This window comes from Trematomus bernacchii, unplaced genomic scaffold, assembly GCF_902827165.1.
Source record: "Trematomus bernacchii unplaced genomic scaffold, fTreBer1.1, whole genome shotgun sequence".
NCBI lineage: Eukaryota > Metazoa > Chordata > Actinopteri > Perciformes > Nototheniidae > Trematomus > Trematomus bernacchii.
The window spans coordinates 4,252,901-4,269,876 of record NW_022987641.1 but is presented as its reverse complement, the minus strand read 5'-3'; the positions used below and the strand labels follow the sequence as shown (position 1 = coordinate 4,269,876).

Here is a 16,976-nt window from a genome sequence, read left to right as displayed (position 1 = left end):
TCGCCTGAAGTCGGACAGCTCGGAGTCGGCTTGACTCGGTTTGCAATGGCGGAAATTGCGTTGGCGTTCTTCGTTGCAGATGAAGTGGATGCAATAGAAATCCCACAATTATGATATCACTACAAATGAATGATTCAAGTGTCTGTTCATTTTAAAACGAATCAATACAAGGGGGGTTGAATCCTACATGTAAAAGACAGAACCACTTATTACTTTTCAAAACTACTTCCGTCAGTGGTCTTGACCAGTTTGCATTTATAAAGAATGCACAAATCTGTGTACAATCGTTAATGTCAGATATGTAGCCTACTAAGTAAATACATTTGTTCCTGCTCAAGATTAGATTCAACTTTATTGTTATTGCACAGATTACAGGCTACTGAGACAACGAAATGCAGTTTAGCTTCTAACCAGGAGTGCAAAAAGCAGTAAAGTGAAAAGTAATGTACACAATCTACAGAATAAAATATAGAATGAATTGAATGATGAATAAACAGTGAGGGTACTATGAATACACTAGATATACACAGCAGCCTGTGAGCAGTATGAACAGTGTGTATGAATATGCTAAGATATATAAAGTATGAAAACGGTAAGCAGTGCAAGGCTATAGTATAAAATATATAGATATTAATTTCATGATGATAAACATTGTGGAACAATGATGAAAAATGTGAATGGAAGTGGCGACGTAAAACTGACACAAAACAACAACAAACTTTTGCGGAGCCAATTGGAGAGTTTCATCACCAGCACGGGGTAAAAACCACCAATGAGCGCTCAGCTCGATATACCAGCGAGTCGTTTCCCATCAAGCATTTCGCTTCTGCAGCTCGTGGAGAGAAACTCATGGATGTATAATAAGAAATTAAGTTAAGTTAAAAAAGTTGTCAGATGCTATTTGCACCCTGGGTGAAAATAGTCAACAATGCTATTTGCACCAGGGTTTCTATAGCCAGAAAGAGCAATTGGCTCACTACATTGATTCTGAATTGTTCCTTTCCTATAAAATGTATTGGCCTATATTTTTGTTTTACTAGGCTATTTTACACAAGCAAATCAATACAACATCAATGTAATTATACTTCTTAAAAATCATCCTTTTTAGTTACATACCAATCCTATTTTCTCAAAATAAGAAAGCTATTAAAACTAGAGCCTATATTGCAACATACACACACCTTTTCAAATATACAAATCTTTGCATAACTTTTAGAAATACATTTTTAATTACCCGTTAGAATCTTGTAAAAGAAAAGTGAAAAGAAACTATATGTGTAATGATAATGACTATTTTCATCAATTTTCTTCTTTATTATGATTCCTCATTGGTGAAAGGGACAAAATCATTTTAATGAACTTTCACATTTAAATACACGATTCATTCTATAGTAAATAATAAATGTACAGATATTTTTAACAAAATGTCTCCAAAATAGTTGACATAAATCTTCTGGAACCAGTTGACAAAATGATAAATCCACATCAATTTGGATTGTAACACCTTGCAGGGATGTTAATGAGGAATAATAAAAAACTTTGTCTAGTTGACCTTTGCTTCTGGACATATAGTGTGAAGTGGGTTTATCAGCAAAACAAAACTATAAAACTTTATTGGCCGTATCGAAGCAATGAGCCAGAAGACTGAGATGGTCCATTATGTGTTACCAAAAGCATTTATTTTCTGACAACAGAAAAGCAGAAATGTGTACACCGCAAATTGACAAAGAGAAAAAGAAACTTTAAAAACATAGTGGAAGTTGATCAGGTGCTATCACATGATTTTTTTTAATGGGACTTTGGTCATGTGATAGATGTTTGTTGTTTATGGTGAGGAGACAAACCAAAAGTCTGTCTCCTCTTCTGAGACCAGGCAGACTGCAAAAGCCTTCTTTCTTGCTGTGTCACTAGTCCCACAAAACCAGACAGAAAAGGCCTTTTCAATCCATTTGATTAAGGTTGCTGCCAAGTCAGGCCCTGCCAAGCTTTTATAGCCGCATCAACAAAAAAAGCACTGAACTGGCTGCACTTGGATTGTGTTTTGCCCAGGCTTTCATTAAGATATGAAAAGGCTATATAGAGGTTTAAGCTGAAGGACATATGGGCGTGTGCCTCCACCAGATGAGCCCAAGTTCAAGCGGTAATTTAAGTCTAAGATTCTTTGGAAACTGCTTTTCATTTTGTGTGGAATTGTATTTTTGATACATTTATTGTTCCTGCCAATATTATGCCTACATTATATATATTCCTAATCACACAGTAAGTCTGAAGTTTAGATTCATTATTTCAATTTTTGTGTCTGAATCTGATGGAGTAGCACCCTGGAACAGCCATGTTGGCTAACTGCAGAGAGATCTACACCCGTAACAACTTGGACAGCTTTTTATTCCTCAGCTAACATTACCACTGTGTCCCTAAGTGAACTTGTCTTTTGGAACCCAGCCAAAAACTATACATATTCTTAGAGTGTGAAAAACCACCTCCACACACTCCTTCACCACCGAAGAAATACAGTTTATCATATATTCAAGTAAAAATACTCTATTTAAAGTTAAATGTATGCATTTAAAATCCTAATTAAGTAACACCACAGAAAAGTGTACTTCATGTATGAAAAGTGCTGCAGAAAATAGCAGTAATAAATCATTATATATAAATGTTTGGATTATTAATACCGGGTATCAAAAAAATATAAGTAGCATTTCAAAAGTGGGTCAAAGGGGAATAGATAAATATAATACATGAATTATTGAATACGCTAAGTTAGCTATTATAGCTTGTCTACTAAATACAGTGGGGTTATTCACAAGGCAAATTAGACTGTTTGATGCCATTCAAATTAAGTTTATCATTATTATTGTAGTAAAATCACTGATCATGTGAATATAATATTTATATATAATATAAACATTTGACATAATTATCATTTTAAACTTTTGATAGTTTAAGTGCATTTTTTTTATCAAAGTATTGTTTGGGTTGCTTTTAGATGTAAATTGGCTATATTTTGACAGCTGTGAATACTTCCTTATTGTTGGTGATTACTAACACTGACATACGTGTAGCTTTTCACAGGAATAGAGAGATGATAGATAGAGGAAGTGAAGTGCTGTGAGATCGGTGTTTTTATTTGCATAGACCGGCCAACAGGAGGTCATTTTGGAGGAAGAAGTTATTGTACACTGTATATCGGTGTATTGGCCAGTCTCATTATTAACACACGACCATGTGACTTTCGGTAACTTCATCAGACCTCACAGGAACAACAGCCGCAGCAGACAGACCACTGATCCTGGACCAGTATTTAAAGTGGACTTTTTTTATTGTATGGCACTGTTTTATCCGTCTCATCTGGGAGCTCCGCGATGTTTTGGTTCACACAAGGACTCTGCTTTCTGCCAGCGTTTCTGGTCATCTGGTCCTCCAGCACTTTCATCGTTGCCTACATTATTGCGCTTTTCAAGCGTGATGTCGACATCATCTTCCCATACATAAGGTAGGCCTACGTTTAATCATATATATCTTTTTAGAAGTTGTTATTTTTGCATTTTTAACAATATAAAGGCATATCTTTAGTGATTTTTGAGAACCAGGCATGAGCAAAGTTAGGTTTCGTTTTCCAACTTGGCTGGTACCCAAACTCCAGCTGCACGCACACGGCACACATGTCTTAATGAATGCTCTTCTTTTAACTTCTCCCTCTAAAGTGAGTCTGTTATTTTAAGAAGAAGGTTGAAATGTCTCAAAAATACAAACATAATCTAGTCACAAATAACAGGAAGTTATGCTTTACTATGAGCACATGTCTGTAATGTGAGAGCAACAATGAAGAGCTCTCTTCTCCCTTTTCAGTGACACAGGTGCTTACCCTCCAGAGAGCTGCATTTTCGGCCTGATGACATTCATTTCTGCATGTGCAGGTATGTTCACTCCATCAGTATGTACATCTGCAATGTCACCTCTTTAACTTGTTTGTCATTTGTGCAAACTTGTGCTTTCCCAAGGGAGAAACCAAGATTTGCAACGATTTTATTCTCATTTCCTCTTTAGCAGAAAATGAAAGCAGAAATGTGTCTTTTTGTTGGGATGCAAGAGTCATAAATTCAGAAGAAAATGTGTTAAATGCACTATTTTACCTTCACCCAGGAATAGCCACCATATATGCCAGGTACAAGTTTGTGGAGAAGCTGAGTGGGGACACCAGGGTGGTGAGCCCCCGCCTCAATTACACAGCACTGGTGTTTGGGCTGCTCTCCTGTTTGGGCATGTGTATTGTTGCAACATTCCAGGTATGTCTACTTATGGGCACATCTTAAATACATGAAAATAAATAACATTTGTAATGTATCGATCTTCTTTTATGTTGCAGGAAACAGCTGTGACGTGGGTTCATGATATAGGAGCTCTGATGTTCTTTGTGCCTGGTATATTATACATAATACTCCAGTCGGTTATATCTTATTGTGCCTTTCCATATGGGTGCTCCATATTTGTGTGTCGAGTACGCTTGTTTATCGCCATACTTGCCGCCTTGGCGTTCTTTCCCAGTATCCTTTCACAGAAGCTTGATGTGTTATAATACACAAAGAGTCGGTTTGCTTTGGTTTTCGGATCTACTAAGCAACATGCCAGGAACTTCCCTTTATGGCTGAATTATTCTCTTGTTTTTCTTGTAAAGACTTGAACAGTAAATGCAACCAATAACAAGTGCCAACCATGTATTTGCAATTTTCCTTGATGGATAATTCAGCTGCCATCTGTGCGTACTTTGTGAAGCAAACCACACTGCACAGAGGCAAAGACGACGAGGTAGGCTGTCTAATTTCACTTTATCCATCGGTGTAAGTTAATACTTAATAGACACATAATAAACAACTATTTTGATAATTGATTAATGTTTCACAAATGCCAAACTTTTCTTTGTTCCAGATATGTGTTACCATGATTGTGGAATAGCACAACATCTGTGTTAATGAGAACAATTCACATCCAACTTAAATTACAAATTGGTATGATGTTGATCTTAAGTGAATTCAGGGACACAGCTACTCACTATACAATATGCTGACTACTGTGTACAAATCTCCCAATCATATAAGTCAGTTGTAATACCTTAATGTAGTTAAGTGATGTAAGCAAGCATAGAAGTAAAAAAAGTAGGCTTAAAGAAGAAAAACTCTATTTAAAGATTCCACTGTAGGACATCATTTTGGGAATTTTCTACAATGTCTCTACATTTCTAGCAAAAAAATATTCATCCATTAATCGATAAAATATTTGCCACTAATTCATAATGCATATCTGTCTTTCAGGACTATCCCTACCATGTAGCCAGCGCCTCGTGTGAGTGGGTTTGTGCTTTCAGTTTCATCTGCTTCTTCCTCACATACATCGACGATTTCAAAGTGAGTATCTCACCATCAAAAATAAACTCTTATTTTTAATTTACATCTGAAAAGAGTTCTTATTTCTCTCCCTTTTTATTCCCCACAGCTGTTTACCTTACGAGTGAAAACAGAAGATGTGGAGTAGTCTCGATGAGTCTTCAACTGCCAACAAACTTTGTATTTACTGTACATCAGTATTATCAACATGTGCTGCATTTATTTTTATACACTTTTACACACATACTTTTTGTAAAGAAAAGAAAGATATCAGTGACTGTACCCTTACACTTTTTAATCGAGCACAAATAATATGCGTTTACTTAACTTTGCACTTTGCTCTTGACTGTTGCCTCACCAGCATGACACGTCCGTTCAGACCTGTGACCAGTAACAAGGAAGTTCCCCCCACAGTGAGCGCATGACGGCTGCACATGTGGTTTAATAAGTATACAACTCAAACTAATAACGGTCTGTGAGAGTGGTGGCTCATGATTTCTGGGGAAACAGTCAGAGCTACACTGAAACTGTTACTGAAACCTGTCTGAAATATTACTTCAAATGGGATTATTAATCAAATGTTTTTTTAACCAAAATTTTACCAAAATTGTATAATATATATTTAATGTTTTTCCAACATTGTGTTTTCTTTGGAACACAAGACTTATTTGTGACAGATTGCTGTCAATTCAGAGTTTTGTTCATAGTACTTACTGTATGCTGCTCATGTATTTAATGGTTTCCATTGATACTGCTATTGGGTTCAGCAGTGCAGCTATGGAGGAGTTTTGGCATATACAGCCTGCAGAAGGTCATTCACTGAAATTAGGCTACTAAATCAATTATTTTTCTCAGTACAACTGCCAAATTAAATTGCCGTAATACAATAAACAGGAATTGAAGCTAATTCAAATCAAGAACAAGTATTCAGTGGGCTCTCAGGCAGATAATAAAGCCTGTTTCTCTGCCTCAAAGCTTGAGTTAGAAGCAGTTCTACACACAGGATTTCCACATGAAATGTAGCTAAGTCTGAAAAATACACTTCATTTGGATAACAGAAATATCTATGTTTTTATCTCTTTAAATTCTCCCCTCTTTTTGGTCAAACTCCAGGATGGGAACCAGTTTCTCACAGCCTATACTGCCAATACCATTGCTTTGCTAAAATGATAAGATAAGATATCACATTTGAGTCAGCCGATATATTTCCATGGCCATTATTCATGATGCATCCTTTTATAGATCATGCCTATAATTGGTGATTAATAGGAGAAAATCCTTTGCTGTAATAGTGGTCACATGATGACACTGATTGTTAACTCGTCCACTACAGATACTGTTTTTTTATTCAATGACTTTGTATGTGTACTGGTTTGCTTATGACATTATGATATGAAAAATAAAGATATATTTTTCAAGCAGACTGTCAGAGTTTATTACAGATCCAAACTTTGTGCACAAGTGCTTTCCAGAGTTCTCCAATCTCAACTCTTCACAGTCAATATAGAGTAATATCCATATCCAATATTTAGTTTGTTGGAAAAGCATTCTTGACTTCGCTGTTTTACAATTTTGGCCATGCAATTCCCTATCATGATCAATTTAATCACAACTGTAATAAACACAAATAACATTCAAGTTTAAACATGAGGTGTTTATCACTGATTTACCTCTTAGTGCAAGTTCTTCTACTCTTTATTCCACCTGAGGTTAGTGTGCAATACACAGGTTTTGTGTTATTAAATGGAAACATGTTGGATATATAAGTATCGAAAGCAGAAACAGACAATATGTTAATATAAATAATGTATTGTCTTTCAGGGGTGATAGATAAGACACATAAGGCAGCTTCTGAAAGTATGCAGATTAATGTTTTTATTTAATTAAGTTTGCAACTAATAACATAATTTTGCTTCGACATAGCTGAATGATAATTGATGGCTAGAAAAGATTAAATGATATCCATCTTATTTCTTTTATTGAATAAAGTGATCAGAGATTCTCTCTATTTAAACAGGATTATTGTTCTGAAATCTTTTTTTATATATGTGTCTACCTCGCCTGAACACACAGACTTACAATCTGAGTTTTGAAGTTTCCAACACATTTTTTAAATAACTTTCACCAGATAGTTGTATCTCTTAAAAGGCATTTGTCTGTAAAAGTAGTGACCACAAAAACATGTTAACATTTACAATATATAATTACTTTTTGTACAAAAATGACTTGCTACTGCAATATTCTGAGGTCTAGTGCTAACAACAGGGAAAAACCTTCCCTCTTTGTGAATACAACAAAAATAGAGGATGTCACTGACCAACCTTAAGGAAACTATTTCAGTAATTTAAAGCCAAAAGTACAATCTCTCTGGTTTCCAGGTTCAGGCACCTATTTCGCAGCTTCTCATTGCTACTCCTTCACAGGATCACTGTGATCTACATTTCTCTCTCAGTGCAGGCAGGCCTACAGGAGCTCAGACCAGCGATGGTGAGCCTGTACAGGACCCAGGTATGGGTGACGGGCATAGAGGTCAGAGGTCAGTCGCTGAAAGATGATTCGCTGTCAGAGCTGGTGGCAGAAACATCTTGATCCTCTATGCTCCTCGCTCCTTCATCCGGCAGGGGGGCATCTGGTGTGCTGTCATCAGCAGGGAGGAAATGTTACCGGTCAGTTTCATAAAAGGAGATATGAATATGAGATCATTACCAGTAACAGTGACACACTCACTCAAGCAAGTTAGAATCCAATCCCTCCAGGACCATTTTATTCTTTATAGCCATAACTGGAACTCCCTGCGACAAATAAAACATGTATGAAGATGCAAAGCAAACAGAATGTTTTTTAATCACTATAGTTCATTAGCAGGTTTTAGTGATGTTTTAGTGATGACTTACCACTTGAACCATTTTCAGGTATCGGGCATAACGCGGGTCCTTAGCCACCGTCATGACATTCTCTGCGGCTGCTTCTACTTGAGGTGGCGTTGCAGGCTCTGGTGCTGTCTGAGCAGCCTGCGAAATCTAAAAAATATTTACAAATGACTACATGATATCAAATTAAGTACTTTATTATGCATTGTTAGTAGGCAGTGCTCAGTTTTAGACTTGCAGAGTTTGTACTTTGTTTGCATCCTTTATGGAATAGTAAGTATATAGTAAGTATATAGTAGGTATAATAGTATAGTACAACATTTTGAAATGTGCTTACTTTGCAGAGAGTTGGGTGAGAAGAGAGTTGTGTCTGTATGCTAAGTATGAAAACACAGCTGCAGCTGATTAGCTTAGCTTATCATAAAGAATGAAAACAGAGGAAAACAATTGGCCTGGCTCACTCAACACAAAACTTTTGTCTTATTTCACAGTTTGTGGATTGGTCAGCACTCCAGTCACACAACTGTATTTGGACAAGCCATGACAATTTAAGTTTCTCTCATATATCCCCTTGAAACAAACATATATTATGTGTTGTGCTCGTATGTGTGCAGTTGGACAGAGCTAGAGTAGCCATTTCCCTCTCAAATTATTCATTTTAAGTTAAAACACCCATTTGGCAGATTTGTTATACTCATTTGTATTCACCTCTGGGGGAAGAAGACTGCCTGCTGGTGGACCCCCTGTTTGACTCTGAGTGGCGGTAGAGGGTCCATTGGCCGGTCCATTGGCCTGTCCATTGGCCTGGGCAGGTTGCCGCTGACTGAGTCCTTCTATTGTGACGTCCTCCAGCCCGGGAATGGAGGACAGCTTCACAGAGCAATTCAAAATGTAAGATATGATAAATTGAAGGACATGACACATATAAAAAGTGTCTCAATCAATAGAGGGGATAGAACTTACTTTGGCTTCTAAAATGGACAGGGTTGTTTCAATCTGCTGAATGCGAAGAGATATGTTTGCAAGTTTCTGTGGGAAAGAAGTTAGACAGTTTGGGTTATGGTGTGTCACAGAGGCTGCTTGTGTGAACTAATCAGGACAGCAGAAACTGGTTAAAGAATCAGTTTAGAGTACAGGAAGCATACAAACCTCTTCACAAACTGTGGAGAAACGGTTAAGAAACCGGACCGTGTGCACAACAAACTGATTGAGATAGGCAACAACTCTTCTCTGTTGAATAGCAGGGACCTAAAGGAAACACAGAGAAAGCTATTTTAAGAAAGAGTCCGGGTTGTGAGGAAATAAGTTATTATACTTACAGGTCATTCCTTACCAACTCACCAATATCTACAAATAGAAAACTAGTTCAGATGAAATTGTTTTTCTTTAAGATTATTTATTGGGGTTGATTTTACATCAGCAACAACTATTTACATGGGCACATATTGAAAATTATCCTTATGGTTTCTTGAATGGTAAGTACAATTTCCAACCTAATCCAGGGAAATATAAGCAATTGGTGAGGCTTAGAATAAACAAACTTTCCAAAAATGTGGGGTACAGTTATAGGATTTTGCAAGGTCCTATAAACTTAATATAATTTCTTACAAACTTTATTTCAAGACAATCCATTACTGGTTATTGGTGAGTTGGTATACAACGACTATACATCGATGTATAACCCACTACGCTAATAAAAAGCATTGCATTTATTCAATATTAACATAGTAGGTATGACAACATCATAGCTGGCTAAATTACTTGGTAAATTAGCAAAGATATACAAATATTGAATAAAACATGTTATATAAACAGTTACTGCTACAAGCTATTATTGCATTTGTTTAACTATAGAATATTACAGTGACGTTTGCTAATGATAACTGTCGACTGCTTGGTAAATAACCCTACTATTACTAGCTCGGTTGCTGAATGACAGCCTTGTTGCATCACTGTTTTGGCCTGTTTCCTCACATTTCCTCAATATGTAGCTTAACGTTAGTTAGCCTATAGTAAATGTTAGCTAGTTAGATACCAACCTTAGTAAGATCGACACCAGACCCCACAATAGGCAGCCCGTCCTCGTCCATGTTGGGTTTTAAACTTCCTGCAGTTTATAGAGCAGTTTCGGTACTAAAAGCGACACTGTTCACTGCAATAAGAGAGAAAACGGTGCTTAAAGATTTGCTGTGAAACGTTTCATGTGACTCTGGACGATGTGAACGTCACGTGACGTCACGACGTTAGATTCCATGTGATTAGTGCTTTTATTTTGAAGTCTCCCCCTTGAAAATAACAACATCCGGTCCCGTCTTTTAGCTACTTTATTTTTTATTTGGTCACTAATTAGCTTTTACCAGCCCTTTCGACTGCTTTATCCTTTCCGTCATCTGCCGAGGAACACTATGATTAAGTTGAAAAATGGTGGTTTGTTCGAAAGAATACGGAGATTGTTTAGTTATCAAAACACTCCACCTAGGAGAACCATATGTGTAAAAATGGATAACGATACATTAAAACTGATCATTAAAGTGCATGTATTGTGTCTAATCGTTGGGATAGCAAAGATAAATTGAATGACACAGCAGTAAAACACAGCTGAGTTGCAGGACCTTTATTTTGAAAAGAGGAAACGCAGTGAAAGAGTTGAGGAAACGGGTGCTTGCGTACCATCAGCGCATGTTAGCTAAAATAATCAAACAACAACATTTCACATATATTTCTTAACGCTACTGGAGACATATTGCACTAATGGAGGTTATTGGGTCAATAGAGAAAATAATCGGTACGTATATTTATAATTTTCTCCCACTGTACTTAAAAGTAGGCTGTGTTTATGTTAGTCAGACAGTTAGCGGGACCCGTCTATTTAAAGGAATCATGACAGTCAGAAGCTATTAGCTTGGAGCTGTTGCCTTAGGAATTGAGTTCATTTCTAATATTTTAAATAATTACTATCAATAAGTACAGTTCGTTCTTGCACAACTATATATACTTGACCAGGTTGCAAGATTCAAACTAACAAAAAATAGGTTTAAAATCCAGCATGTATACGGGTTCACATGCTTTTGGATGAAGGGATATACATACTGTAGAATAGATCCATCAGTATTTTTTCCATTGCTTTGAGTTAGCAAAACATTCTCTTTTATAATATGCCAAGGGTGAAATAGCTTATTTAGGGAATATAACTTCAAAGTATTTAAAGTTAAATAAGTGTTTTTAAGTGTGCAAGTGCTCTCTTCAATAAAAAGCACTTTAAAGCCCTCAGCAGACCATCTCTTAGAATAAACTTTTATGTTTTTCAGACCCAAGCCCACCTCTTTCATCTCTTCGCCTGCTGGTGCCCCCACTGCAGCTTCTGTCTGCTGCAATGTGGCAGCTGGCGAAGCAGAAAGATGTGATGAATTATGAGAAGCTGCAGGAGTTTGTGTTTATGGTGACTGAGGCAGTCCCTGAACTGATCAACCTCAGACAGAGAGCCCAGCTCATTCTGGGTCTAAGAGCGAGGGTGAGCTGAAGTTTTGTATTATATCATAATGTTATTATGTCTTTTCTAAAAAATGGTGCGATAACAATTGGTTGATATTTCAGCTCATTCTGGAACATTGCAAAGATTCGGCTCGGGGGTCTGTTGATTCTCAATTGATCCAGAGATATTTGGATAGACTCCCAATTACGTCTGCAAACACAGATGTAAGTACAGCAAAGGAATATATATATTTTTATAAATAATGATAGGCCCTAAATTACATGAGTCCTATCTGTGGCAGTACAGGGATGCTGAGGTGCAAACAACAGAGTCCACTTTCATTGCACTTGTTCAGAGCCTGCTGAAAGATCCAGTTGAGAGAGCGTATTTTTTTCAGGTCAGACAGATTTATATAATATCTTATTTTAAGAATCCACAAAGAAGTCCTAACGTGAACTAACCTTTGATACTCTTTAACAGGAGGTGTTCCCAGTGGAGTATGGGCCACAATTTGATTCTGCTTTGCACGTGTTATTGTGGGAGCTGCTCTCAAAATTGGAAAAGCTGCTTCCAGTACCAGACTTGAAACAGGTATTCTTTGTGTCCATCCAGATGTGTCAGAATGTTTTCAACTGCAAATCACGCGCTGACCACAATCTGTGTTTTCAGACTGTGGCCTGGCTCGGCTCGGCTCCTTCTCTGTTGGAGAAATGTGTTCAGTCGTCACCTGAAGAGCTGGGCTTAACCTTCAAGCACTACAAAAGTTCGGGACTACTGAAAATGCCATGTGAGTAAAGCTGAAATTATTTTGTTGCAGTAGATTCATCTTTTTGCTCAATTATCAAGCCAAATCCCAAACTTGTTATGGTTTCAGCATGTTTTTAGTTGTACAATCCAATGTAAAGTCATCAAATCCCAATCCTTTTCTTTTCTTTGCACATATTTGCACCACATTTTATGTATAATCTGGGTTACTTGTATAGGTTAGACATTTTAGAATGTTATATACTTGGCTGCCAGTTTTGACTCTTATTTTACGGAAGTTCCCAGAATTAGTGCTTTTATATTTATGCAATATTAATATGTATTTGATGCAACTGAATCCTTAAGAATCACATTAGATTGGGAGCTTCTTAATTGCAAATGTTATCAAATCTGAATATCTATATTAATATCCAGCCCTATATAACATTGTAAATTAAATATATTTGGGTTTTAGACTGTTGGTCTAACAAACAAAAAACAATTTAAAGATGTCACTTGAGCTTTGGCAAAGAAATCACATTTTTTATATATTCAGGTGTTTTATTGACTAAATAATTTGATGATAGATCAATAAAAGTCATGAAAAGGTATCTTTAAAAAATCTTTTTTTTAACCACTGACTACTTTCTTGTTCTTTTTAGATGGCCCTTCATCCACCATCGGTAGCTGCATCATGTCTGCTTTATCGATTCCTCCGTCGCAAAAGACAAACATCTCTGCTGGACTGGAATCAATCCACAACTACGCTAACATGCTACACCCCATCACTTTGATTGGACTAGATGGTTACAGTTTTGTTGCCGTCTATACCGAAGAGGAAGTTCAAGCCTCTAAAGTAGATGAAGAAATGATCGAGTCGGCTGAAGTGCAAGTACAAACTGACTTCTATGAGGAAGAGATAGTGGCTGTTAGCGCAGATAACGCCAGCGGTGAAGAGGCTACTAACTTGAGGGCGGAAGAAACAAGTGAGACTGTGGATGTCGCTAAAGCTCTGGACACCCTGACAAAAACGTTTGCCCTAAGGAAGGAGAGCCTCGGTCAAGATGTTGTTACAGGAAAAAGTAACGAGTCATCTTTTAATGATGGGCTTCAGTCAGGAAATGAAGCAGATGAAATAAAAACACATGAAATGAAAGACAAAACAGCAAAGAAAATAGAAATGGTTGAAGAGGTGAAGGAGGATCTTCCTCCTGCAGGCATAGTGAGCAATATAAACTCTTTTACAGACTTGAATGATGACCATGAGTCATCTGTCCATGAAGACATGGCAGATGTCCTCAGTGAGGACGCAGCCTCTGAAACACAAGAGTCTTCTCCCGGCTCAGCTAATGTACGCCGATCCAATCGTCTACAAAAGAAGACGTCACCCAATTGTCAGGAGATGGATCAAATCCAGAGGTCATCCAGGGAAAGCAGTGAAGAACCAAAAAAGTACAAAAAAACATTTAGTACCTTTACTTTATAAGCTATAGATTTAAAACCAGATATAACTCTGTAATAGTTATTCCAACTTTTCTTTCAGTTGCGCTTTCAAAGCTGAATCATCCGTTGCCCCCTCGGTTATAGCCATCAAAGGAATTGACAAAGGTAATATTTTAACCTGAGAAACATCTTTTAGATACATTTCCCATATTGTTTTCACATTTCCATCTTTATTTTAATTTGCAGGTGATTCGGACGAGATGACATCCATCATCTTCACGTGCTCTCAGTGTCCCTTCCACACGTCGGACGATAACAGCCCTGCTCACTTCCACATGCAGAGCGTTAGCACTGAAGTATACAGGACTCTCGCAGGAGCCAAAATGACTCCTTCTCCCTCCAGCACAGATGAAATATTTACATCCATTAAACTTTTCCCCAAAGGAAACACAGAGGAGAGTAACGCAGAACAACCAGGAAATCAAAGCAAAGAAAATGTGACTCCGAGCAAGCAGAAGGCCCTTTCATGTGACACGTGTGGCAAGACGTTCACACGGCCGTCCGACGTGAGGAGACACCAGCTGACGCACACTGGAGAGAGACCGTTCCACTGCTCCCAGTGTGACCGAACCTTCCAGCACTCGTGGGATCTGGCTAAACACGAGAATAAAAATCACGGCGCTGCCATTTCCTTCACCTGCCAGCTGTGCGGGAGCTCCTTCGCCAACCTCCGTGCCCTGACCGTCCACCATAAGAAGTCTCACTCCAAGGAGATCCAGCTTCCTCAGATCTGCTCCATCTGCAGTCAAAGCTTCGCCACTTCCTCCGAGCTTCACGAGCACAGGAAGTCTCACGTCACAAACAAACGCTACATCTGCCAGCAGTGCGACGAAGGCTTCGATTCCCTGCTTGCTCGCTCTCAACACCGAGAGATGCATAAAGTAAAGAGTGTGTTTAAGTGTCCGCATTGTGATAAAACATACACGCGGAGATCTGATGTAAAGAGGCATCTGTCCACACACACTGGGGAGCGACCCTATCAGTGTAATCAGTGCAAAAAACGGTTCTCGCTCCGCTTCATGTACATGAAACACCTCCGCGTTCACACAGGGGAGCGGCCTTTCCAGTGCTCCCACTGCCCCAAGAGGTTCACGCTTGTGTCTGTTCTGGCCAGACACGAGAGGATGCACACTGGGGAGAAACCTTTCCTATGCTCTCAGTGCGGGAAGGGCTTTCTATCGCAGGGAGAGCTTTCAAAACATCACAGGTCGCACGTGGACGACAGGCCTTACTCCTGCGATCAGTGCGACAAACGTTTTAAGAGCAAGAAAACGCAGCAGGAACATATCGTCACCCACACCGGCGCCCGCCCGTACCCCTGCACCGTCTGCGGGAAGGGCTTCACCAAACCGTACGCACTGACCAGACACAACCTCATCCACACAGGAGAGAGGCCGTTCCCCTGCACTCACTGCGAGAAGTCGTTCCTCACCCTCAGCGAGGCTCAGCTGCACCAGCGTATTCACACGGGGGAGAGGCCGTACCCCTGCAACAGCTGTGAGCTGAAGTTCAAGAGCTCGTCGGAGCTGGCGCGACACAAGAGAAGCCACTCTGGGTTGAAGCCGCTGAAGCCGTACTGTGAGCAGTGCATGAAAACCTTTCCCTCTAAGGCCAAGCTGAAGAAACACATGGAGAAACACGTGGAAGAGGGAGAGGCAGCAAAGTCTGTAGACCCTTTACAGCCTAAGGAATCAAATCAGTAAATGAATAATGGAGACTATGTCAGTGTTTAAAAGGAGTGGACTTGTGAATAAGAATGTAAACAGGATGCTTGAGTTCAAATAATAAGCTTCATCACATTTTATCAGGAGGGAAATGTGTCCGCAGCTACTTCTTCACTGTACGGACTTCTATCAAGTGTGGACAAAGATTTGGTACAACCTTCTAGCTTTCATTACATTTTTAAACACAAATAATTTTTAATAGATTCGTTTTTCATACAAGAATCTTTTCTCTATCATTTTCATTTTGCTTTAAAGATTGCAAATGGAGTTTGCAGAAGTTTGTTTGAAAAGAAAATTACAGGTGTTCATTATACACTCCATTTATTTTTGTTTTTCTCTGAAACAGTATGATATATTGCATTTGTGAGGCGCACAGATTCAATTTCAGGTTTAAATTAATACAAAAAGAAAGCAAAAAAAGGGGACATCTACCGTCAATTATTTTTAAACCCAACCAACAACTCTTAATTTAATGATTGTGACATTAAAACCATGTGATTACAGTGAATTAAAAAATGTGCATGGTATACTCTAGACAACCCAGCTACAACTAAAATGAAAACCTGTATCATGTTACGCAATAAAACATATTTTTTATAAAGTGTATATGTTGTGTTTCTGCTGAAGTCATAGTTTTCTGATTTGTAGTGCATTTTAATGTAGTGCTCCTAATGTTCCTCAACCTGGGGTCAAGGCAAGCCCCACAGGGGTCCCTAGAAGATTAACAAGAATTGAAAAGCCAAACGTAAATATGATTATTTCTTTCCGCCCCTTTAGCCCCACCATGTGGTTGACAGTTTGTTTTTCAGTGAAAAGCCTTAACGACTATTGGATGGATTCCCTCCAGCACTATTATCAGGTACAACTTAAAATGTGTTTAATTTGTAAAGTTTGGTTTGTGTTTAAAATACATAGAAACATTGTCCCAGCTGTACTTTGTGTGTTATTGATGATAAACAAATCTTAACATTTAGCAATTAGCTTGGTACATTGATTGACAACTGGTCTTGATTTAATTATTTCAGATACAAAATATTGACAAATATGACAATGTACAAAGGAATAAGTACTCTTTGGTAGAACTGCTACAAACACTTGTCATATATGACCAAGACGGTCCCAGTAGTCAAGGCTTTCTTTTTGTACGGTCACAACACATGGATGGAGACTTTGAGGTCTGGAGGTGTTTCCTAAATGTTGCTTTTGTTGTGTCTGTTTCAAAAGGGCAATTCTCCAGCCACCAAAACAAAGGAGTGGATTCCCCGCACCTCTTCTCCAC

At 38.3% G+C, this 16,976-nt stretch overlaps 3 protein-coding genes across 4 annotated transcripts; 2 read left to right on the top strand and 1 right to left on the bottom strand.

Annotated features, from left to right (window-relative positions):
- Window positions 1–3,086: 3,086 nt before the first annotated feature.
- On the top strand, window positions 3,087–6,805 carry dram1 (DNA-damage regulated autophagy modulator 1). Its single transcript, XM_034133293.1, has 7 exons — window positions 3,087–3,496; window positions 3,853–3,920; window positions 4,147–4,289; window positions 4,370–4,547; window positions 4,751–4,809; window positions 5,313–5,405; window positions 5,494–6,805. The coding sequence occupies exons 1-7, from the start codon at window positions 3,366–3,368 to the stop codon at window positions 5,530–5,532; spliced, it is 711 nt and encodes a 236-aa protein (XP_033989184.1). The 5' UTR covers window positions 3,087–3,365; the 3' UTR covers window positions 5,533–6,805.
- Window positions 6,806–7,244: 439 nt separating this feature from the next.
- On the bottom strand, window positions 7,245–10,478 carry washc3 (WASH complex subunit 3). Its single transcript, XM_034133294.1, has 7 exons — window positions 10,294–10,478; window positions 9,404–9,502; window positions 9,218–9,283; window positions 8,963–9,124; window positions 8,279–8,404; window positions 8,112–8,176; window positions 7,245–8,021 (listed from the first exon to the last, which is right to left on the bottom strand). Exons 1-7 carry the CDS (start codon window positions 10,342–10,344, stop codon window positions 7,922–7,924), a joined length of 669 nt encoding a protein of 222 aa, XP_033989185.1. The 5' UTR covers window positions 10,345–10,478; the 3' UTR covers window positions 7,245–7,921.
- Window positions 10,479–10,909: 431 nt separating this feature from the next.
- Window positions 10,910–16,301, top strand: LOC117485092 (zinc finger protein 271-like). Of its 2 annotated transcripts, XM_034133707.1 has the most exons (9): window positions 10,910–11,039; window positions 11,563–11,765; window positions 11,849–11,950; window positions 12,028–12,123; window positions 12,207–12,317; window positions 12,396–12,513; window positions 13,133–13,922; window positions 14,014–14,078; window positions 14,160–16,301. In XM_034133707.1, exons 1-9 carry the CDS (start codon window positions 11,006–11,008, stop codon window positions 15,674–15,676), a joined length of 3,036 nt encoding a protein of 1,011 aa, XP_033989598.1. In that variant the 5' UTR covers window positions 10,910–11,005; the 3' UTR covers window positions 15,677–16,301. The 2 variants fall into 2 exon arrangements, with proteins under 2 accessions (XP_033989598.1, XP_033989599.1); XM_034133708.1 differs by lacking the exons at window positions 10,910–11,039; window positions 11,563–11,765 and having other exon boundaries at window positions 11,860–11,950; window positions 12,033–12,123.
- Window positions 16,302–16,976: the final 675 nt, after the last annotated feature.